The 21,945-nt window shown below is 50.2% G+C and overlaps 11 protein-coding genes across 11 annotated transcripts; 7 read left to right on the top strand and 4 right to left on the bottom strand.

Annotated features, from left to right (window-relative positions):
* Positions 1-426: 426 nt before the first annotated feature.
* N7506_010620 (uncharacterized protein) lies at positions 427-1,363 on the top strand (the record flags this gene model as incomplete). The annotated part of the gene is made up of 2 exons (XM_056959913.1): positions 427-765; positions 824-1,363. The coding sequence occupies 2 exons, from the start codon at positions 427-429 to the stop codon at positions 1,361-1,363; spliced, it is 879 nt and encodes a 292-aa protein (XP_056809303.1).
* A 938-nt stretch (positions 1,364-2,301) lies between these two features.
* On the top strand, positions 2,302-3,580 carry N7506_010619 (uncharacterized protein; the record flags this gene model as incomplete). The annotated part of the gene is made up of 3 exons (XM_056959912.1): positions 2,302-2,459; positions 2,514-2,751; positions 2,804-3,580. The coding sequence occupies 3 exons, from the start codon at positions 2,302-2,304 to the stop codon at positions 3,578-3,580; spliced, it is 1,173 nt and encodes a 390-aa protein (XP_056809302.1).
* Positions 3,581-5,701: 2,121 nt separating this feature from the next.
* N7506_010618 (uncharacterized protein) lies at positions 5,702-6,859 on the bottom strand (the record flags this gene model as incomplete). The annotated part of the gene is made up of 3 exons (XM_056959911.1): positions 5,702-6,191; positions 6,243-6,541; positions 6,605-6,859. 3 exons carry the CDS (start codon positions 6,857-6,859, stop codon positions 5,702-5,704), a joined length of 1,044 nt encoding a protein of 347 aa, XP_056809301.1.
* A 1,701-nt stretch (positions 6,860-8,560) lies between these two features.
* Positions 8,561-9,332, bottom strand: N7506_010617 (GPI anchored serine-threonine rich family protein; the record flags this gene model as incomplete). Its single annotated transcript, XM_056959910.1, has 2 exons — positions 8,561-9,054; positions 9,119-9,332. 2 exons carry the CDS (start codon positions 9,330-9,332, stop codon positions 8,561-8,563), a joined length of 708 nt encoding a protein of 235 aa, XP_056809300.1.
* A 777-nt stretch (positions 9,333-10,109) lies between these two features.
* On the bottom strand, positions 10,110-12,083 carry N7506_010616 (CCCH zinc finger protein; the record flags this gene model as incomplete). The annotated part of the gene is made up of 2 exons (XM_056959909.1): positions 10,110-10,205; positions 10,266-12,083. 2 exons carry the CDS (start codon positions 12,081-12,083, stop codon positions 10,110-10,112), a joined length of 1,914 nt encoding a protein of 637 aa, XP_056809299.1.
* Positions 12,084-12,359: 276 nt separating this feature from the next.
* Positions 12,360-13,245, top strand: N7506_010615 (DNA-directed RNA polymerase III subunit RPC25; the record flags this gene model as incomplete). The annotated part of the gene is made up of 7 exons (XM_056959908.1): positions 12,360-12,371; positions 12,417-12,515; positions 12,569-12,665; positions 12,720-12,806; positions 12,857-12,920; positions 12,973-13,150; positions 13,201-13,245. The coding sequence occupies 7 exons, from the start codon at positions 12,360-12,362 to the stop codon at positions 13,243-13,245; spliced, it is 582 nt and encodes a 193-aa protein (XP_056809298.1).
* A 1,446-nt stretch (positions 13,246-14,691) lies between these two features.
* Positions 14,692-15,150, top strand: N7506_010614 (uncharacterized protein; the record flags this gene model as incomplete). Its single annotated transcript, XM_056959907.1, has 2 exons — positions 14,692-14,787; positions 14,839-15,150. The coding sequence occupies 2 exons, from the start codon at positions 14,692-14,694 to the stop codon at positions 15,148-15,150; spliced, it is 408 nt and encodes a 135-aa protein (XP_056809297.1).
* Positions 15,151-15,204: 54 nt separating this feature from the next.
* Positions 15,205-16,193, top strand: N7506_010613 (uncharacterized protein; the record flags this gene model as incomplete). The annotated part of the gene is made up of 2 exons (XM_056959906.1): positions 15,205-15,226; positions 15,283-16,193. The coding sequence occupies 2 exons, from the start codon at positions 15,205-15,207 to the stop codon at positions 16,191-16,193; spliced, it is 933 nt and encodes a 310-aa protein (XP_056809296.1).
* An 854-nt stretch (positions 16,194-17,047) lies between these two features.
* Positions 17,048-18,387, top strand: N7506_010612 (cystathionine gamma-lyase CYS3; the record flags this gene model as incomplete). Its single annotated transcript, XM_056959905.1, has 3 exons — positions 17,048-17,152; positions 17,212-17,297; positions 17,364-18,387. 3 exons carry the CDS (start codon positions 17,048-17,050, stop codon positions 18,385-18,387), a joined length of 1,215 nt encoding a protein of 404 aa, XP_056809295.1.
* A 619-nt stretch (positions 18,388-19,006) lies between these two features.
* On the top strand, positions 19,007-20,314 carry N7506_010611 (protein-histidine N-methyltransferase; the record flags this gene model as incomplete). Its single annotated transcript, XM_056959904.1, has 3 exons — positions 19,007-19,156; positions 19,324-19,614; positions 19,667-20,314. 3 exons carry the CDS (start codon positions 19,007-19,009, stop codon positions 20,312-20,314), a joined length of 1,089 nt encoding a protein of 362 aa, XP_056809294.1.
* A 225-nt stretch (positions 20,315-20,539) lies between these two features.
* N7506_010610 (putative NADH-ubiquinone oxidoreductase 178 kDa subunit) lies at positions 20,540-21,179 on the bottom strand (the record flags this gene model as incomplete). The annotated part of the gene is made up of 3 exons (XM_056959903.1): positions 20,540-20,690; positions 20,750-20,994; positions 21,075-21,179. 3 exons carry the CDS (start codon positions 21,177-21,179, stop codon positions 20,540-20,542), a joined length of 501 nt encoding a protein of 166 aa, XP_056809293.1.
* Between the last annotated feature and the right edge of the window lie 766 nt (positions 21,180-21,945).

Here is a 21,945-nt window from a genome sequence, read left to right as displayed (position 1 = left end):
CGAGAATTGACCTGAAGCGTAGGGCATAAACTGACGTCATTGTCAACAATAATCCCCAGATCAACCACATCTTCTGTTAACCTATTTTACATTGACTCCAGACACTGCTCATACCTATTTGATCCTGATAAAGTCTCGATTTGTGAGCCTAACTCGCCGAAATGTATGACGTTCAAGTGAAAATGACGTCTCAAAGGGCCAGAGCTAACTCGGGTGGTACAGCAAAGATACTTTCAACGAACCGTATCTGAACGTCTGGACTGAGCGGAGGCCAGGATTCCAGACTTGGACTACGGCACTACCCACTCAAACACTGATATCAACTTCACCATAACCTCCACCATTGAACCATACGCACAGATCCAAGTGCCACTAAGATTCAGGTTAACATTCATCTCAGCGCCTTGACCCGCCCAATCAGTTATCATGTTACCCCCTCACGGCCTTCGCCCAGAAAATCAGCGCCGGCGAGACCTGCTGCGCCCTGGGACCAATGGCTCGGAATCAGATGGGTCCGTCGACAGTCCCACAGAACCAGAGTCCGGTCCAGTGACTTTCAATCCCAAGTTGATGGACGTGCTCAAAGTCCGATTTTTGCTTCGGTGGAAGCTGACTACTGGCCTACCTGAGGAGCTTGTTGATATGATCATCGATGCTGCTGAATACTGGCCATCGACGGAGCATACCATAACCGAGCAAAGGACAATCCACAAGGACTGTGATCAGGTTCTGTTGAAAACAGTGCCTCTCTGCTACGATAGAAATGCATGTCTGTCTTGTCCCAACGATGGACGAAAACGCTGACCATATGATCCATATCTAGAGTTTAGAGGGGTCATCTCCAAAGCCACTGCCTCACCGTGGCACACATCCATGCCGCAAGATCGTGTTTAACCTCTCCTCTCACGATCAAGGCGGCGGACGGCGTCGCAATAACATGTACGAATTCTCTTGGACCTGGTTTGACACCGAAGTCATTCACGGCGCACACAAGAAGAGCATGTATGCCGACGGAAACGAGCAAGAAATTCTCGACAATGAACGCGGACAGGTTCGGAAGCATTACACTGAGGCTGATGACCTGTTGCTTCCGCGCAGCAATAAGTTGCAGGTGAATGGTGCTCATGTTAGTGAGATGCAACACACTACGATTGTCTGGGACTACCGTGACAATGTCAAGGCAGACTCCCCTGAAGCTCATGAGATCGAAAAGACCAGGGGCCGCGGCCGACTTACCCTCGATGGACGTGGGGTGCGGGAGCTTGAAGTTGGCGATTCCATTGCACTGTGGGCTCGAGCGAGATTCCCCGGTTGGTCAAACCACGTTAATCGCGCAAGTGTGACCATCTACTGGGCTGTATAAGATGGACTCGGTTCGAGAACTATAGGATCTCGGGGACTATAGGATGTAGAGGTAGATATCAGTTTGATGCATACGTGAACCCCAGACCAAATCGATTAAATCGCATGTACGGAGTACCGGAGCACCTCCTACAAGAAGTCTAGAGTAGGGCTTGCCCATGTATAGATTGGCTTGAGCAGGGGTCCATCCAGGCATGCCTTACTAGGCGTAGTATACTAGTGCCGACCGCCCTGATTGGGCTCCGGAGCCTTGAAATCGAGCACGCCATCCCGCCAAGACCGCCCGATCGACGCCATAACAACAGAGTATAAGACTGCTCGATCTCCTCGCGTTTCTTCCTTTCGAAACTCCCCAAAACATGCATCCAATAAAACGGAGCTCGATCCATCCACCATGACCTTCCCAACAGATCAAAGCCATCACTTATGGCATGTATGAAGCAAGCACGAAGCGACCCAGCCGACCAGCCGGGCGGTGGGGGCATCTCAATCGGCGATTGAAAATGAGTCGCCGTTTCACAGGTCGGACAGACCGCAAAACCCAAGCACAGCCAATCCGAGGCGCTCATTGTGGCCGATGACCATTAAACGGCGAACCATCTCGTCCGAGAGCTGCAACAGTTGGTCATAGTTAATCGGGCATCTGGAACATCAACAGTCTTCCCGCGTTATAGCGAGACCCCGACTGGACGATGGTTGCGTTATCTGCACGATGATTACGACTCATACATTCCCCGGGCTGTCGTTTCCCTGTGGTCTTGGCTGTCGCCGTTCACACCCCTTTCTTAAAGGTCCCCCCCCATCGCATCGCCGAGATTTCAATTGTTTAGTCCGAATGAAAACCAACTTCACGTCTCCTTATTTTCTATCAACTACTTTCTGCGTGCACCCACGCTTCTTTCGCTTTAATATCAAACTCCGCATTCTCTGATCGGCATTATGGCTACCCGCAAGTGCGCTGCCGTTGTTGTAGGCGCTGGCCCAGCTGGCGTTGCTGTTATGGGCAATCTCCTGGAGCGACAGCTGGGATCTATTGCATGGATTGATCCCACCTTCGCGGCCGGCAGAGTCCACAGCAAGTACCGTGAGGTCCCAAGGTTGGTTCTCTGCTCTCTGATGATAACAGCTCGGGCAACTAATCCACAACCCAGTAACACCAAGGTGGCCCTCTTCGAGTCGTTTGCGACAGCTACGCAGCCGTTCCAGAAAATAATCGACACGACCCCCTCGCCAAATGCATTCACAGCCCTTGCCCAACTGGGCGCTGACAAGACATGCGCCCTGGGCTACGCTGCAGACATGATCCGCGGTCTGACCGACGGTCTGTTGAAAATGGATCAAGTCAAAGCATTCCGAGGCATTGTTGCAGGAGCCAATCTCAATGACGAGGTGGGTAGATCAATATCAACATGCATATCAAGACTAACAAATGACGTCATAGTCTGAATGGACGATCCGCATCAAACAGGAGGGCTCACCTGATCTGGATATCGAAACCACCCGCCTGATCCTCTGCACAGGCTCACACCCCAGCATTGCTCCGATCCCGGTCCCCGGATTGAGGATCGAGCGCTTGGACCTCGATCTGATCCTCAAACCCTCCGAGCTAGCCAAGACCCTAGAGGACCGACCGCTCACCGTCGCTATTGTCGGCGCTTCTCATAGTGCCATTCTTGCCATTATGAACTTCATCAATCTCGCCAATACCTCTCACCCCAACCTCCGTATCAAGTGGTTCACCCGTCATCCCCTGCGCTATGCCGTTCCACAGGATGGTTGGATCTTGCGCGACAACACCGGACTGAAGGGTTCCGCTGCGGAATTCGCCCGCAATGAGCTAGAAGACGACAAATTATCCACTTCAGCTGCCGGAAAGATTCTGACCAAGATCGACTGCGCAGGTGGTCAGGATATTGAGTCAGCTCAGTACTACAAGTACCTCCCCGAGTGCGAGTACATCGTCCAGGCGGTCGGATACACTCGCGATCCAATGCCCCAGTTGACCCGCGACAATGTTCCTCTTTCCATGCAATTCCAACACAGCACTGGCGGTTTCACTGAAGCTGGCACCACCCGTGTCATCCCAGGTCTGTATGGTGCTGGCATTGCCTTCCCTGAGAGAGTCGTTGATCCTCACGGCAATGTGGAGTTCGCAGTCGGCTTTTTCAAGTTCATGAAGTTCTTAAAGCGGGTCGTTCCCTCCTGGGTCAAGATCTAGACAGCTGTCACATTGTTCACATTGCACTGCTCGGCGTGCTTCCCTATTCCCCCCTGCATTTCTGGCGGGGTACGACTTTATGATTGATATCATCATTATGGCGTCTCGGAGTTTGACCAGAGGCCTTTGATGGGCTGGTCTTCTATCTTATCTATTTTCCATAGCTGCTGTGCAGTTGATAATCCATATCATTACTTCATCTCCTAAATTATCTTTCACGTCACACTCTTTAGGCTCCTGGAGCCACTCCCATTCACACGTCTGCGCCATCAAATGCAAGGGCGAAAGTTTTTTTTGAATGTATCCGCCGGCGCCCAGGTGCTGTTCGCACCGCAAACCACACCTCCAACGGCATTGGGTGATATGACCGCCCAATGGGTAACCTCAAATTATTGCTGAGCTCACATTGTTTTACAGGACGAAGAAGCAACATTTTGTGGTAGATTAATCATATCAAGTCTGTGAACTCTGTATGAAAAGGGTCGCATCCGTTTTAGGAAATAGAAGCCATTTTAGCAAACGGCAAAATTAGAGGTTTTGATAGCGGTTGATATGACAAGTCCGCGGATAAGTATGTGACGACGGTTTTGGCAAAGAAAAAAGGGAGGTAAGAGCCTTATATTGTCATACTTTCCTGCACCATATGTATATCCTTCTTGCTTGCTTGCTTGCCCAGGTGAATACCTAGGTATGCTTGTTTACCTACCTGCGTGCTTGAGGTCATTCTTGCTTGTTTGCTTGCTATTTCCTTCCAAGGCTATGTTTCCGCATGCTTCTTGCTCCATAGCCCTTCTTGCTTCTTCTCCTTCCAAGATTTTCCCCCTATCATTATTTTCTTCGTTGAATAAGACCTTCTACCTTCATGACTAGGTACTTGATCACGAATGGCCGCGAGTTCCACGAGTTATTTCAATTCTACTACCAACCGCTACCTTCTGATATCTGAAGTCCAATGAACGACACTGAGAGAGTGCGATGTTGACCGGAAATCAGACAGCAACCTTGGAAGCAACTCCTCAAATGCTTGCCTATCCACATGCCCACCTGGGCAGGTGGATGAATGCGCATCCCGCTCGGTCTTTCACGATACGACTTGAATCCAAAACAAAGTCAGCCTTGTCTCAGTCAACAGCTTTTCCACGGGTCACCGCGAAGGCCAACTCCTGCAAAGCCACCTCAGCGTTATTTCTTACAATATCGAAACAAACACATGGGCAAAAAGGAAACAACGTTTCACCAAAGTTCATTGATCGGTACTTTGCGAAATTCGCGAAATTCGGAGATCTTCAATGAATTCTCCAAGCAAGCAGCCAATGAACATTGTACGGAATGCCTATCTCAAAGACTTGATTGCTCCCAGCAGGAGAAACTTGCAACCAGAGCTAGGACACAAGGTGCTTTCATCGGCAGAACTTGCCCCGCCTCCCCCTGCTCCACGCAGTTCACTGTTTCCAGCAGTAGTGACACTGATGATTGTGACTAAGACTTCTGATGTGGGAGATGTGGGAGATGTCCTGTCGAATGGCTTTTCATTCCAAGCCCAATCACCTCTAATTAGAATGTGCAACAATTGCTTTGCATGGGTCCTGTATCATAATAGCTATATGCTTGCAAAATCAAGTTTCCGTTTCAATTGACATAGGCTCCCGAGCGCAACATCCCCGGATATTTCTCTCTTCGTTATTCCGCCAACTGTCTCTTCGTACAACTGCCTCCGGTGTTCAAAACGTGCCTCGTGTGAACAAGGAAATTGTTTTACGATTACTGCTCAACCAGATTAACTGGAGTCGACGCAGCAGACGTTGAGGGGTATCAAGAACAAGATAGGTATCCGACCTCCCCTTCCCTCAAATAACACAATCTCATGCACCATGTGGCCCATAGCTCTGGAGGGTGTATGTGTTGTGAGAACATTCAACGTATCTTTGAACAAAAGAAAACAGCAACCTTGGAAGCTATAATCAACTCCCGAGGTCATGTTGAACCTTGGAAAGATCCATGGATGCAACTCGCCATATCAAATTCGTAAAGTCTAGAAACTTACATCATATATCACATCACATCATAGCCACGATTGAATTCCACTCGGATCTACCCAGGGATCAATTCACCTCGAACCCATCATAGCATGACCACCGCAAAAATAGCCCCAACAACCGCACCTAGCCCTCCGTTCCTGACTCCAACAGCACCAGCCGCACTATCCGAAGTCTGCGTCGCGAAATCATCATCCCCCGTCGCCGTAGCGCGGTACTCACTCTGACTCGCAACCGCCTTGCGATCGTACCCAGTAGCTGTAACCGTGTATGTGCTCGAAGCCTGCGACCAGGTGAGAACGGTACCGCTAGGCGGAGCGCTAACAGTGCCAGCGACGTTGGATAGAGTCGACGTTCCGTTCTTGGGATAGTCTCCGGGCTTGTAGAACTTGTCTGCATTGGTGAAGCCGAGGTCTTTGCATTTGTTACTATCGAGTTTTGAGTCGCAGGATGAAGATGACCAGGCCCAGTTCGGGACAGATGTGTATAGGTTTGGTAGGCTAGAAGGGAAGAACAGGCCCCACATGTCTGCACCTGCGAGTCGGGGTTCTGTGTGTGGGCAGATATCCCAAGATCTGGCATCGTTAGTTTTGGGGCTTATGAGATGGGAAGAAGTTGGCGCTTACGCAGAGATACTGGCACTGGCACCGCAGCAAGCACAGTCGGATGTGCGGCCTGCAATGTCAAGTCCGTTGCTTAGATTCGATAGATCGGAGATGTCGGTGCTAATCTTGTCGGTAGCGTTCTTGATGCAGTTGATTTGGTCATTGCGCGAGGCTAGTGTCGTCTGTAGGACTTTTCCGATATCACAAGAGCAGCGATTCGGGGCGTTGTCCGGCGCTGGCCAGAAGGGAATTGGCTCATGGGCACTTGGGCAGATGGCAAAATACTGCTGGATGAAGAGCTGGTACTTGCAAGAGTAGACCTGGTCGTAAATTTAGTACATGGGAAGCCCAATGAAGATGAGACAGGCCGTGTGAGTTCGTACCTGATTCCAGCATGATTCAGCCATGCAATTGATATACTTTCGGTGGGATTCACAACCGCATTCAACGATACAGTTGCCATTGCTGTTACAATTCCTCACGCAAGAGCTCCACTTGTCCGCAACATCCCTGTTGCACCTTGAATAATCAGAGGAGGACGCGCAAGACTTTTCAGTGATGTTCGTCTGAGCACTTGCGAGACCAGACAACGCGGCAATAGCCGGAAGAAATGCCAATAGATGCTTCAGAGACGGCATGATGAGTGCAAAAACTCGATTATACAGCTCAATTGAAGAGGAGAGAATCAAATTTCAAATTTTGATCACCGGCGCTGGATCAAACAACCAAACCCCCTAGATCTGTGGGACACAGCAGGATCTTTATAGCACGCCGATCATAGGAAGCAGCCCACCAAGAAATGTTCAGTGCATCTGACGCTCCGGCCCATAATGGACTCTGCAAGCTAGGGGGTCGATCATTGGAAACCGAACTGTCATGGCATTGCTGGCAAGGGCGGGCCAATGGTCTATCGAGTAGACAAATAGTGCCCTCGCAAGAACGAATTGAGCCATTTACATTGCCAGGAAAGGGCACAATGACCCCAGTTTTTGCATATGCATCTGCATAAATCCTTCGTTCTCGCTTCAAGGGGAGTTCAATGGATAGATCAGACAGCGGACCCTAGATCTGTGGGGCTGGCGTGATTGGGTCGGGAGGTGCGGTGGACTGCATGATGTGAGGACCCTTGCCCGGTGCTGAACACGAGGTGAACTTTTACCCCGATAGATGAGCGTCCTTGCGTGGAATTGAGTTTGGATGACGATCCTGGGGGTTTGTTAGGTAAGTGCTTTAGGGTGCCCAGGTGTTCATCGTACCAGGGCGTTGACTTTTCCCCATACCCCGTACCCCGTACTTTGGGCTGAAGGTACAATTGGACTTTTGGTGAGAGACATGCATGCAGGGATGCCAGGAGTTGTGCAGCGTGGATGCCTAGAAGCACAGCCCGACTCGTATTGTCCTTGTGAGCTCCAGACACATGGAATCTGGGTACCTAGATGGTTCGGATCGCAATGACGTCTGAAACGATGAGTTGCGCAACATCTGATGCCTTTGTTAGGGATGACTGGTGTTTCCAAGTCAGGTGGAATATGTCTTGGCAAGTATGAAACCTCCGAGGTCGATATCTCGAGATATTCCATAAAATATCTCACGATATGGAGTATCTCTCAACTGCTTACAATGAACCGAGGGCTCCACAGAGTTACGGGCAACTCGTATCCAACCGTTGCATACGAGTCGGCAGTTGTGCCGATCTTTCAGAATTACCGTTAAAATACCGTTAGATGGAGAAAATCGAACTCACGAGACGGTGAGACGCTAGAGTAACGCTAAAGACCTACTAAACAGACGCCAAACAGCGCTGGAAAACTAGACAAAATTTGGATCGCCCAAATGCACACCGCATGTATCCCACCAAATCAAAGCGACACGAACAAAAGTCCTCCAACCCGCAGAGATAACCTTGGAAGCTGCTGATCGTCATTTCGGAGCCTAGTGGACGCTAAGGAGCTTAGACTGCAGTTTTGCGCAGGAGACGCTATAATTGAAAGTGGGCGACCTTCCTGATTATCTCCGAGTCCCCACCGTAGATAGTCTAGGGCTAGATAAGTCGAGTACGAGTGTGCCAGTATTGAAGTCTATACATTTGTGCTGTACATGACAATTCGAAATAAAAATTAACACGCTTCGTGGCCGTCGCATAAATTAAAAGGCCCCTCGGGCCCAACACGTGCTGTACAAATTGGACACCGGAGGGGGAAATTTGGTATGAGAAGAGAAAAATTAAACTGTTTCATGGAGACAGTTCCACTCAAGAAATGAAATGAAGGATCCAGAGTTAAATCACGCGCGCTGGTTTAGCTCACGAACAAGGTCGCGATATCATCCGTATGCATAGTTTACAGCAAGAAGGCACCGGCGACGAGGGCCAGCATGCCGCCCGAAACACGGTTCGCGACAGCAGCGCCGGTGTCGGTGGTGGGCACGGCGCTCTGCGAGGCAGAGGACGAGGTCGCGGCAGTGGAAGAGGTGGCGGAGCTGGAGCTCTCGGTGGTCGCGGAAGTGCTAGCAGAGGTGCTGGCGGAGGTTGACGCCGAGGTGCTGGAAGCAGTGGTCAGGGTGGTGGCGGTGCTGGAGCTAGCGCTGGTGCTGGAAGTCGACTCCGAGGTGGTAGTTGGGGTGGCGGAGCTGGTGGACTCGGTTGAGTGAGCGGAAGTAGTCGAGGTAGCGGTGGCCGAGGAAACGGAGACAGTGGCGCCTTCAACGGTGAAACGACCGATGAAGTTGTAGTCATCCGAGTCCTCGTCAGAGATAATCTCAATGGTGTAGTCAGGCTGGGCGGCCAAGTTGGAGGGCACGTCCCAGGTGTAGCTACCCGAGTTCTCAATGCTGGCTGTAATTACGAGTAAGCATTTGGATTCTCTCGAGTTGAGCCATTGTGATGTTTAACGACTTACAGGCAATGGCAGTGCCAGAGGTGGCAGTGGTCACGGCACCCCACTGAAGGCGCAGAGTGACAGTGCCGCTGGTGGTGGGCTTCCAGGTGAAGGTGGTGGGCTCGCCCACCTTGAAGGTGTAGCCATCAGTGGGGATGTTGAAAGGGTTGGCCTTGCTGTTGGCAGCAGCGACAGCAGCCAGAGCGGCGACAGCGAAAGAAGTGAAGAAACGCATGGTGAATAAAGTACGAAGTACGAAGTTTGGGGGTATCAGAACAAGAGTCTTAAATGAGTGACAGTGAAAAGATCACGGGGAAGAAAACTCAGCCTCAAAAATGAATGAACGGCGAAAACGAGAGGCAAAATGGAAGAAAGAGCCGGATCAAGCGGATGCTAGTCTTTTAAGTGCAAAGTATGTCCGCCGCTAGGAATACTCCGGCAGAGTCAAAGGGAAATTGGGGGGAAAACAAATACCAAGCAAGGCGGATGATTGGCTGCGGGGAGTGTAAATGGACAAATGGACCGCAACTTTAGGGCCTTGGGACTGCGCGTGGCGGCGATCCACGAGCTTGGGGGGGCTTGAGGGGGCTTGGGACGGCGGACGAGGGGCCACTAACGGGTTTGCTTTCCTCGCTTGGCAGGACATCGCCTCCGTTGACTGGTTTAGGCCCCGAATGACCTTAAATGAGGGCTCCACTTGTCGGCTATAATCACTTACGGCCTAGAGGTGTGTATCGCTACTCCGTACTCCGTACGGAGTACAGGGTTATATTTAGATCGAGGCTGTGGACTGAGCCTTGGAAATCAATGAGATTTATCAATTCAGATCCGATCACTCCGTACGGAGTATCTTGGTCAAATCTTGGAATATTGTTCGATTAAACCCACGCCACTCAAGGTTCGTCCCGTGTATTTGGGATATTGAGAATAGAGCCGGCCCCCTGCGCCTCGGAGCCTTAGAGCTCTATCCCTGACTTGTACATATGTTTCGCAGTGCGGTTCGGACGCTAATTTATTGGGGTATCTGGTGGAGCAAGTTGTTCTGCCCCATGAAGCAGATCACTTCCATGGCTCGGTGATCCTCGTCGTCTTTTTGCTGGTCCAACAACTAATCTTCGGTGTTAGTAGAATTTCAAAACGTATTCAATGATATTCAATGAACACTCACAGCTTGGTAAAGTCCCTTGCGTCGACTCTCTTTTTCGGGTTTCTTTGCTGGCTTTGCTTTAGGGCCACCTTCAGGTGTCTCGTGACGGAACGTGCACTGGTCGCCTTTTCTACATTGCCCACTGATGAAATAGCGGCAGACGGCAAGTTTCTTCTTGCCCTCGCGGGGCGGCGGCGGTACGCGCTCTGGCCCCTCGCGGCGTGAACTTGCTTGTTCAGGCGCGCCGTCGGAGTCGGAATCCGAGTCTGGCTCTGGCTCTGAATCTAAATCCGAGCCGCCTGAGGAGGTCCAATCGCTATCCTGATTGGGCAATTCGAGCTCGCCGATCGTGTCATTAGAAGCGGGCCCCAGTAAGCGCGCTGGGTCTTCCGCTTTCACCAACGATGCCGGGACGCTCTGTTCAGGCCCAGTAGTTGCTTCATGCGACTCGGTTTTGACAGCTGGGCCGATGTCCGTGTCCATGTCCATGTATTGCGACTCATGTTTGACCTTTGACTCAATGTCCATGTCAGCCGTGGATTCCCCGTCCTGTTCGGATACTGTATTGAAGCTTAGAGCTTCCTTCTGTAGAGCCTCCAAACGAAGACGAGCCGCGTCGGCTTCGGCGACGGCTTTAGCGATGCGTTCTTGTTCCCGTTCGAGGTTGCGCCGGATTTCCTCTCGGCGCTTGGCATCGGGTCCTGAATCTGAAGGGACATTTGTTGGGGTCTCGTTGTTCTTGCGACCATCCTTCCGCTTCGCCTGCTGCTCCTGGGATTTTTGCTGGCGAGCGACATCCCGGGCAGCCTTAGCCTCCTCCGCGGCTTTCTTCTTTGCTTCGATTCGCGCTTTCGTAGGGAAGTTCTTTTTGCGCTCAGCGATCCAGGCGGCTATCTCAGATGGCGTTCCCAAGCTGGATGTCTTGCCTTTGTAGGACACTTGGAGTCCCTGGGGATTAGAGCCACCATGCGCGAGGTTGGATTCCTCGTCGACGCCTTCCGCTTCGTCCTCCTCGCTAGACTCGTGGTCATCAGCGTGCGGGGTGAGTCCGAGCTGGTTGTGCTTCTTCTTTCTTTTCTTCGTCTTTCGATTACTTGTTGCGTCTGCCGCTGGTGGAGGTTTTGAAGGTAGAGGATTCCCGAAGCTTGGGACGGCGGGCGCCGCTGGTGTTCGGGGAACGATCGTCTGGGGCTTGGTAAAAGCAGATGTGTGATCGCGTTTCTGATTCTTATTTTTCGGTCCATAGTTTCCATGCGCGTGGGGTCGGGGCCCTCGCGCCTGTCCTGGTTGAGCTCCCATGTATTGGCCCTGCGTATCATTACCCCACGGCATGCCGCCCATCATAGCCTGGTTGGTGGGTTGGGGTGCAAGATGTGGTGCCGGTAATCCTTGCATATATGACGGGGTTTGGTGGTATTGCGCAGCTTGGTTGACGGGCGAGTTGTAAGGTAGGTGTGAGTAGCCTGCCGAAGCTGGCGGCTGCGGATATTGCGCATTGGGAAACGCGGGTGGGCCTTGGTGGTTCTGATATCCTTGCGATTGCCCATGGGCGTATGGCGCGGGGGGCATGTAGGGTGCTGGGTGAACGGGTTGACTTGGGTAGCCGGCATAGTTTGTTTGGTTGTAATTGAATCCTGCGGGCGGGGGATATGACGGTGCGCGGCCTCCATCGGCATGTCCACCTCGACCTCGCTGACCCTGTCCTCTTCCACGTCCGCGCTGAGCTCCACCTCGTCCACCCCGGTTCTGTCCATGTTGAGTCGGAGGATAGGCGGGTGTTTGTTGGCTTGGTGGCGGGGGAGGAGGAGGGGGTGGGAACGAAAACCCCTGCGATGCCATTTTGAAGCCTGTCGACCTTCCAGAGGCCTCAGTGCCGTCTCGAAAACAAAAACTCGAATGTCTAGAGGATTGAGTGGAAATGTCGAAGACTGAAGGCTTCTCGTACGTCACGTGCATGTGTCTCCACTGATTGGCGGAGCTCGGAGAATCTCAAAAGGTTTTTGATCGCTGAGTGAAACGGCGTGCTGTCTTTGAGAAGCAAGGGTTACTGTTCGCGACTTGTAAAATTCAGGTTTTTCAATCCTCTATTCGTCTCGTGCACCTCAAATTTCGACCATGTTCATTCTGGTAAGTCTCTCACCTTTGTATAGAAAAGTTAGCTAACAGCCGCAGACCACCATCTCGGACTTGATCCAAATCTCACCTGAGGACTTCTCAAAGTTCAGTGCTGTGGCTATTGAAGACAACATCAATGCCAAATATGCCAATAAGGTATGATGCACACGCTTTGTGCGGGTGGCTTCATACTGATCTCCGACTCGCAGGTGATTCAAAAAATCGGTCTTTGCATTAGCTTCTATGACCTGCTGGAGTCCTCAGATGGGCTGATCGGCCATGGAACTGGTCTGGTCAATGTCAACGGTATGTCTTTATGCTGCTCAACTTCGGTCATGGTCGTTACTGACTTCGCGCCAGTCAAATTCCGGATGATTGTTTTCCGACCCTTTAAGGGAGAGATCATGCTAGGGAAGATCTCCAGTGGCACAGAGCATGGTATTAAAAGTGCGTTTAAAATTCTACCTTTGTGGCTTCGGAAGCTAACTACGCGATAGTTGGTCTAGAATTCTTCAATGATATCCTGATTCCACCAGGAATGCTGATGGAAAATTCTCGATTGTGAGTCGGCTCTACGATGTAATCAATTTACACCTTACTGACTTGAGTTTAGTGATCTTGCGGAGCAAGTATGGATCTGGGAGAATGATGAAGGATCAGAATTCTTCTTCGATGTAGGAGAAGTCGTTCGATTCCGAGTTGAAGCAGAAGAATGGCACGACCAGGTCCCCAATGCGCCCGAGCTTGGTGACGAGACCCCTCAAGAACGAAGACCGCCATACTCCATCCTGGTAAGTTCTGTATCACCATTTCCAAAATAACCCATATTGACTGTTTCTAGGGCTCGATGCAAATGGGTGGAACAGGGCCCATTACATGGTGGTAGGCCGAGTACTGTTGAGGTACCATCATATTTAACAGCAAAATGTGTTGTTTCTTGCGAATTGTCTCGAGCGCCAAACAATTTCTTTGCTCATATCAGATACATCAGATACCCATACGAATCAATGCCTTTGAATCATTTAATGATCATGTTACATAGTGCTCACGCAAATATCCACTGGTAAGAAGAGGACTTGGATCCTAGCAGACTTCACCTTCCTCCTAGGGCTCTACTATGGTAATTTCCCTACGACCTGAAAAGCTGCATGAGACATCAAAGCCTTGGAAGGTGAAAGCGAAATCAAATCGAACACACTACACATAAAGTCTTTGCTGTGGCGGGTTCTTGCATATATCCATCTCGATAACAGCATCTCTCCCAGCAGTTGATGAATAAAAGAAAAATGTTCCCCAACCAGTAGCTCATTTTTGATAAGTTCACGGGGTTTTAGGTTTATAATCCCCAATCCCTAATTCTGTGTTCACGACTTCCAAGATTAGCCAAGGCCTCCATTTCTCGACCAATCATGATGACTTGACAATTAGTTGGAACCTTGGATGGACAGCCAGAAAGACAGTCAGAAAGACAGTTCAAAAGAGGTCCTGAAGGTGGTGATAGCTCTCTTCGGTCGTCTTTTTGGCCGCGCGTGAGCGCGGCACTCAGGCTTGTCTGACAATGTTCGACCGCGGCGATCTTTCGGGCCTCCCGCAGTCAAAATTACTCCACTTTTGCGGCTCATCTGTTAGCACCTTCAACATCACATAACAACCTTCGAATGAAATGCCTCACGAAAGAGGAACGGAGGGCTGGAAATATGTTGTCCCGGCTAGGGTCTTGCGAACATCCCTGTCATGCTGCCGGCAACATACTTGCCCGGCCGTGACTTTAACGGCAATGAAAAAGATTCTGAGTAATTTTTGTGGATCCACTAACAGGAATCTAGTCATTGAGCCTCGTTCCTGTCGCTCTTTACGAAACATGAGATTATTTTCGTATTTTCGGTCAGATGGACGTGGCCCACCAGCTCGCAAACCCGATCTTTACCTCGAAAAGCCGAACGGCCAGAGTGAGTTTTAAGGCTCTATTCGGTTGTTTCTAACCGAATGCCCATAGCTAGACCCCCTTTTATGGTGCATAGATGAAAGAATTTGTGAAGAAGACTTGTATCGATATACAACGCATCGATGGCTGTAGGTATTCAAGCTAGACAGGTTTGGATATTGGCTAATCCAATCCCAATCCTAGGTTCAACGAAGAGAACCAATTCTCACAACGTTACCTCAAATTCAATTTACAACAACTAGTCAGGGTTGCAATCGATACGTGTGATGAAGCCCATTACTGTACGTTTTAATCGGGGGTAAATGTGAATGCAATGCGCTAAATCCAACAGGTACCAGAGTCACCAAGTGTGCGGAGGGCTTACACAACAAGGCCTTCATTTTGGAAATGGACAATGGCTCAGAGTTCTTTGCAAAACTCCCGAATCCTAATGCTGGTCCTGCTCATCTCACTGTTGCCTCAGAGGTCGCTACCCGTGAATTGGTAAGGCAGATGTTTTTCCTTGAGCCGCCACTTTATCTCTAACGCTTATAGCTTCGCCGCGTGTTTGATTTCCCTGTTCCTCGGATACTTTCATGGTCTACCAATTCTGCGAACAACTCAGTTGAGGCCGAATACATCATTGAGGAAAAGGCCCCCGGCGTTCGACTTGGCTCTGTCTGGAAACAGTGGCCACGGAATCTAAAGCTTCAACTCATCACACAAGTGGTTGACCTAGAGAAAAGGTTGACATCCATCACCTTTGACAAGCACGGTTGCATTTATTTTAAAAGAGACCTGAGTTCTCTGATTGGTGAAGCAGAAGACATACACTCCCACCATGTTGATGACGATGCTCTAGAGTAGTTTTCTATTGGGCCGTTGACTACGAATGAATTGTGGAATGGAACGAGGAGGAACATGAAGCTGGATCGTGGTCCTTGTGAGTAGGCTGGAATTTGAATTCCATCAGCTGTTTCTGACATTCCGTTCACACAGGGAAACATTCATACGAATACACTCGTGCAATGGGCTTCAACGAATTGGCCTGGATCAAGTCACATGCAAGTCCTCGAATGAACTATTACCGGTCTGACCAGAACGAAGAGCTTCCTGGAGATGCTGTCGCACTCTTAGAGAAGTATCTGGATGTATCACCTTACCTTATCCCCCACACAAACGACAAATCATCAACTTCCAACGTTCTGTGGCATCCGGATCTCCACCTGGATAACATTTTCGTGGATCCCAATACATGCCAAATCACGCGAGTCGTAGACTGGCAATCAGCATGTGTTTCGCCCTTGTTCTACCAATCTACCGTTCCCAGATTGTGTAGACACCCCGGACCTGTTAGGGAAGGCTGGGTTGTCCCTGAGCGACCCGAGGATTATGAAAATCTCAGTCAAGATGAACAGGCGAAAATCGATGAGGATTTAGAAAGCCAAACAATCCACAAATACTACGAGGCGCAGGTCTATAAGCGCGTGCCCCTTCACTGGGCTGTGCTCCGGCAGCCTGCAATACCTGTCATCCGCAAACCTGTCTGGCTTGTGAGTGGGGTATGGGAAAACCGTGATCTATTCTTCCTTCGCGAAGCGCTTAGGACGATAAACGCGCAATGGAACCAGTTTGTTCCCGACATCCCGTGCCCCATAACCTTCAGTGACAAGGAAATCGATCTTCACTCCAAGGAAGAGGAGAACAGTAAGGGAGTTGGGCAAATTCTGCTGTTGTTCCAAGAGCAAGCTATTCTCCCTGTGGATGGAATGGTTGAAACAGAAGACTACGACGTCGCTCGTGATAATTGCCGCAAATTTAAAGATATCTTTATCGGATTGGCGAAGGACGAAAACGAAAAGGAGTTGTTCAGGAACCTTTGGCCATACCAAGAGTCTGGAAGTACCTGAGTGTCGGCTTCAATAGGACCTCAAGAGTGTGCGCGAGGAGGTTTCCAGACAAACTGGGTGGAGGCATTCCAAGGTTTCCTTTTGCTTCCAGGTTGCTACAGTGTCAGATAACCATGATTTCAATATATTGGCGTTTGATAGAGTATGAGCAAGTTTGGGAAAAAGGCGTTCCCGTAGGTAGTCTCTCGGCTGAATGTCTGGATTGGCCACTGGCTGGAATATATTCCTTCAGAGTGGCAACCTTACAACTATGGCGAGATTCCGAGGTTACGATCAAAAACCTTGGAATGTAGTAAGCATCACGTGGTATATGGCTGATCTAATCAGATGAGGTCACCCGCATGCAGTTCATCTTGGAAGCCTCCTTCTTTTTGAGTTTTAACGGTGGCTTGAGGCATATTGAACGGTACTGTCAAGTACTGATAGGAATATCCATTCCCTTACAGCAAGCTTGAAATGAGTGACATGCTTCTGAAACATGAATCTACACAAACCACGAACACTCCGGGACTCCGACGGCTCGGCGTAAGAGAAGATTCTCCGACAACTAGCGGTGACCGGTGGAGCTCCGTGTTGTTCTCGGCCAGTGGCATTGGTCCGATTCATCGCCATCAGCTCTCCCAAGGTTGATTGTATGTAAAAGATTCGGCCGTTGAATTTTTTTTTTTGGAAGATTTCTTTTTAAGCCGGAAACGTCCAATTCCTTTCCAGAACCATCATTCCAGCTCCTCCGCCATCCCTGCCCTGGATTAGCAATCACGATTCGCAATATTCTAAATTAAGAGATTCGTGGTACAAAGGATCTATATAAAGCCAAACGCCTCCTTCATATCCCATTCAACGCATCCTTCACCATGGGCTCCACGGAATCATCACACACCACTGACCGCCGTTTCGGCACTTTGGCCGTTCATGCCGGTGCGCCTCACGATCCCGTGACCGGTGCTGTCATTGCTCCGGTAAGTCCGGCAATTGAGAAGACAAGAAGAAACAAAGAATATCCACTGACAAGTGTTAGATCTCTTTGTCCACCACCTATGCTCAGACTAGCGTGGGTAACCCCGTTGGCCAGTACGAGTACACTCGCAGCTCTAACCCCAACCGGTGAGTCTTACTCCGCAATTTCTCCGCATCGGGAAAATATGTTCAGATGAGCTGATATCTTCCCAGTGACAACTTCGAGGAGGCCATTGCTGCCCTCGAGCACGCCAAGTATGCTCTTGCTTTCTCTTCCGGCTCTGCCGCCACAGCAAACATCCTCCAGTCACTTGCTGCCGGCTCGCACGTCGTTTCGGTCTCCGATGTATACGGTGGCACCCACCGCTACTTCACCAAGGTTGCTTCGGCCCATGGCGTTGAAGTCACATTCACTCCTTCCATTGAGGAAGACGTGGAGAAGTTGATCCGCCCCTCAACCAAGCTCATTTGGATTGAGACTCCCTCCAACCCTACCCTCGGCCTGGTGGACATCCGTGCCATTGCCGACATTGCCCACCAGCACGGCATCATGGTTGTTGTTGACAACACCTTCATGAGCCCCTATGTCCAGAACCCCTTGGACCACGGTGCCGATCTCGTCGTGCACTCCGTGACCAAGTACATCAACGGTCACTCCGATGTCTGCATGGGTGTTGCCGCTTTCAGCTCCGAGGCCCTGAAGGAGCGCCTGACCTTCCTCCAGAACGCCATCGGAGCCGTCCCCTCTCCATTCGACTGCTGGCTCGCTCACCGTGGTCTCAAGACCCTGCACCTGCGCGCACGCGAGGCTTCCAAGAATGCCACCGTCGTCGCCAAGGCTCTCGAAGCTTCCCCCAACGTTATCTCTGTCAACTACCCCGGAATCGACTCTCACCCCCAGCGTGCCATTGCTGTCAAGCAGCACCGTGATGGCATGGGCGGTGGTATGCTCAGCTTCCGTATCAAGGGTGGCCAGAAGGCTGCTCACCTTTTCTGCCAATACACCAAGATCTTCACTCTGGCCGAGAGTCTGGGTGGTGTTGAAAGTCTGTGTGAGGTTCCTTCTAGCATGACCCACGCTGGTATCCCCAAGGAACAGCGTGAGATCGCCGGTGTCTACGACGATCTTGTTCGCATGAGCTGTGGTATTGAGGATTCCGAGGATCTGCACGCTGATGTGCTGCAGGCTCTGGAGGCCGCCATTGCTGCTTCGCAGAAGCTCAATGGTAGCTCCTAAACTTTTTGAATTTCGCATGCATCAAAAATAATTTTCACTAGATAGCATTACTTACCCTGCATATGACATTATGATCTACAAATTCAAATATCATTATTGAATTTTGAAACTATACAGTGTTTCCAATTCGTGAAACTTGGTCTGGCTACCGGCACTGACCGGTCACCAGATTTCATCAGTCGTGAGAAGATCACTCTCAGATATCTGTCCAGGTGATCTCGTCAACTATGGAATTAGAACAACGACAGGACCTCGGGATTTTTATACTTCCATCAGTGGCTAAAACATCCATGGAGTAGCTATACGATTTACGCCCAATCCCTCAGGCGACAAATGTTAGTAAGGATATCCACGGATGTCCGTCCCACTACGATTTTTTATATGGATATTAGATTACCTTCAGGGCTATTGTTGAAGCATTCTGGTAAAATACGAGTCCCGTCTACTTAGGTGGTTGTGATTTTCTGAAAGTTATTGCCCGTCGAGTTGGGTCTCTCGGTGCGATTGCCTCGCCAATTCCAAGCCTTGGCAAAATTTCATCCGCGCCATCTACTCAAACAGCCCACCTGCACGGAACTAAGTGTCTCGGAGAACAAACGAACCCCCTTGTCTCACAAATATGGCCTTCAGCTTCGGTTTTGCAGGTGACGACATCGACATCGATGACTCGGAGATCAACAATGATTTCTCCGATATGCCCTCCCAGCAAGCTGTTGCAAATTCCCTTCCTGAGCTGGTGAAGGCGAATAAACATGATATGAATGAATGGGTTAGTGTTCAATTGAAATGAGCCACACTCATGAATGGCGCGTTCTCCTGGGATACAATTCGGCCTCTGCTTAGTTTGCAATATATCACATTGGGACTATGGCATGTCGTGATATCACAGAGCATGCACGACGGTTTTCTATTTACATTTGCTAACTAATCGATCAGCTTTCAATTCTCCCTTCTCAAATTTCATTTAATAAGCTCGCTATCAGCGATGCACTGGCCGTGGGCCGCCGAGAGATTTTTGACATACGGACTCAACTCATGGCTGAAGATAGCGCTGGCCATGATAACGAAGAGCTCATTGCCGGTATCGAGAAAGGTGACATCAAGCCCAATTTCTACGAGGGCGGGTTCAAGACCTGGGAATGTGCTCTGGACCTCGCCAAATTATCCCTGAATGAAAATATCTTGAACGAGTCCTCTGATAGACCGGCAGATGTTCACATAATCGAGGTTCGTCACCTGTCTAATCACCATGTTACAAAACACTTACATAGATCGACAGCTTGGCGCAGGAACAGCAGTTCCAACATTGACCTTCTTTGCCCGCCTCCTTCAGGTCGAAGCTGGCCAGGGTCAGAAAAAGACTCATTTGACTTTTGCGGACTACAACTCTGACGTGCTCCGTCTCGTCACGTTGCCCAATCTTCTTCTCACATGGCACAACAGTCGTTCTCAAACGGCAGTCTCGGCCACCTCAACTGCACCAGGACAGGAAGAAGAAGAGCTGGACATCACGCCTGAGCTAGTGGAGGAATTCAAGACTGATATTGCCCAGCGCGGAATTACCGTGGACTTCGTCTCCGGCGCTTGGTCACCGGAGTTTGTTGACTTGGTCTTTTCGTCCAGTGAAGGATCTTCTCGCAAGACCTTGGTTCTTGCTAGCGAGACCATCTACTCGCCAGCTTCGCTGACAGCCTTCTCCGAAACTCTTTTGGCACTGCTCCGTCGGTCCAACACCGAGTCAACCAAAAGCCGCGCTCTTATCGCGGCTAAGAAGGTCTACTTCGGAGTCGGTGGTGGCGTCGATGAGTTCCTTTCTGTATTGAACAATGTATGTGCTGGAGAGTTGAATGTGCAGGAGAAACTGAACGTCCAGTCTGAGGGCGTGGGCAGAGTCGTACTGGAAGTTGTTCCCACGACCCAATCTTGAGTCTGAATCTTGAACGAAATGAAATGAATACCCAGCATGAAATCCCACGAGACACCTTCTTCAGAAGTCCAACGTAGATAATGAAGTTTGCTTTGAACAAATGAAAATCCAATTATCAGGTGCTGGATTGAACGTCAAGTCCCAACGTATATGTACATGATTTTTCCTCCACACATGTCTTATTTAGACAGCCGGCCAAATGAAAGAACAAAATAAAACTCCTATCTAATCGTAGAGAGAGGCCTTGCCATCCTTCATGCGCTCGACCCGGGCTTCCTCGATCTCCTGGTTCTTGCGCTGGTAGTGAGCGACGACGGCGCTCAGATCGGCCTGGGAACCGGGAGAGACGTTGTAGGGGGAGCCGGTGTTCATCATACTGCAAGAAACCGATGTTAGCATGGCCGTAAGGAAGGGCGCGGAGTAGTAAGCACATACTCAGGCTGCATGAGCTCGAAGGCCTCGCGGGGGCCCTGACTGCCGAGCAAGTGGCGGTCTTCGGCAGCCTTCTCCATCAGAGTAGTGTGAATGGCATTGCGCTGCTCGAAGGTCTCCTGGGAAGGAGTCCACTTGCTGATGAGGCCGGAGATGAAGGACGGGGAGTCGGAGTCCTGGTTGGACTTGCTGATGCGGAAGAGGGCGTAGGCACCGGCAATGGCACCAACGGTGACGTACAAACTGCGCTGTTGAGTGAAGCAATCGTTAGTTAGTGGTCGCAGGCCAGGGCTTTGTCCGGACCCGGTCGCGGTGGGGGAGAGCTTACGCCGAAGCCTTCGCTCACGGGCTCGTGGGCGGCGTGAGAACCCCAGCGGCGCTGGGTGCGCAGCAATTGCCGCGTCGAGGGAGCAGATCGTCTGGCGGCAAACATTGTGTGGGAAGCAATTGGTGGTGATCGATGACCCTTTGGAGATCGTTGATAGGGCGAGGTGGGAAGCAAAGTCGATGGCACGTGACATCCATATTGGGATTAGCGTTGTCCGTAGAATATGTTGACTATACTTGGACTTAGTTCTATTTCTATGCTATGATGTACTCTTACAATGAATGTTATTTCTCCCTTCCATGCATTCTAAGGTTACTATTTTCTTTGTGTGTCTAGTTTAGTGTACATCTCAAAGATAGTAACTGTGTTGCCTATGTTGTTTCGTATGACTCGATCTTGGGCCCTTCACCGTAACTTCGGCTTTGGAAGAGGAGCCATACTCTCACATCGTTCTCGAAGGGAATACAAGCTACGGAGTATAGGAAAAACGATAAATTTAGGATTACAGAATGGACTACAATTGGTATTGCAGTCCAACAATAATATTATGTCCAATACAAAAGTACCTGGGTCATTGGATACTCATTTATCGGGCTTCTGTGTTGTCCATAGCCTCACTATTGCAACTCCTCACGTCAACAAGTGTATATCCCTTTTTCGTCTCCCGCATCAGGCGACATCCAGCCTCCATTGGATGCATTACATTACCCTGTAGACTCGGTTCATGCAAATCATTGTCTTTGAATTGAACAAGTCAACTTTGCGGTGTCGGTCCCACTCGGGGAACTCTAGCCCAAACCCACAGTTTGATGCCCAATGCCATGGCGCCCTGCAACTGGCCTCGCTTCGGTCCAGAATGGAATCGAGGCGG

Source organism: Penicillium brevicompactum (genome assembly GCF_028827555.1).
Source record: "Penicillium brevicompactum strain IBT 35665 chromosome Unknown utg000006l_segment0_segment0, whole genome shotgun sequence".
Taxonomy (NCBI): Eukaryota; Fungi; Ascomycota; class Eurotiomycetes; order Eurotiales; family Aspergillaceae; genus Penicillium; species Penicillium brevicompactum.
Note: the sequence above shows the minus strand (reverse complement) of the source record. Positions and strands in the feature narration are given on the sequence as shown.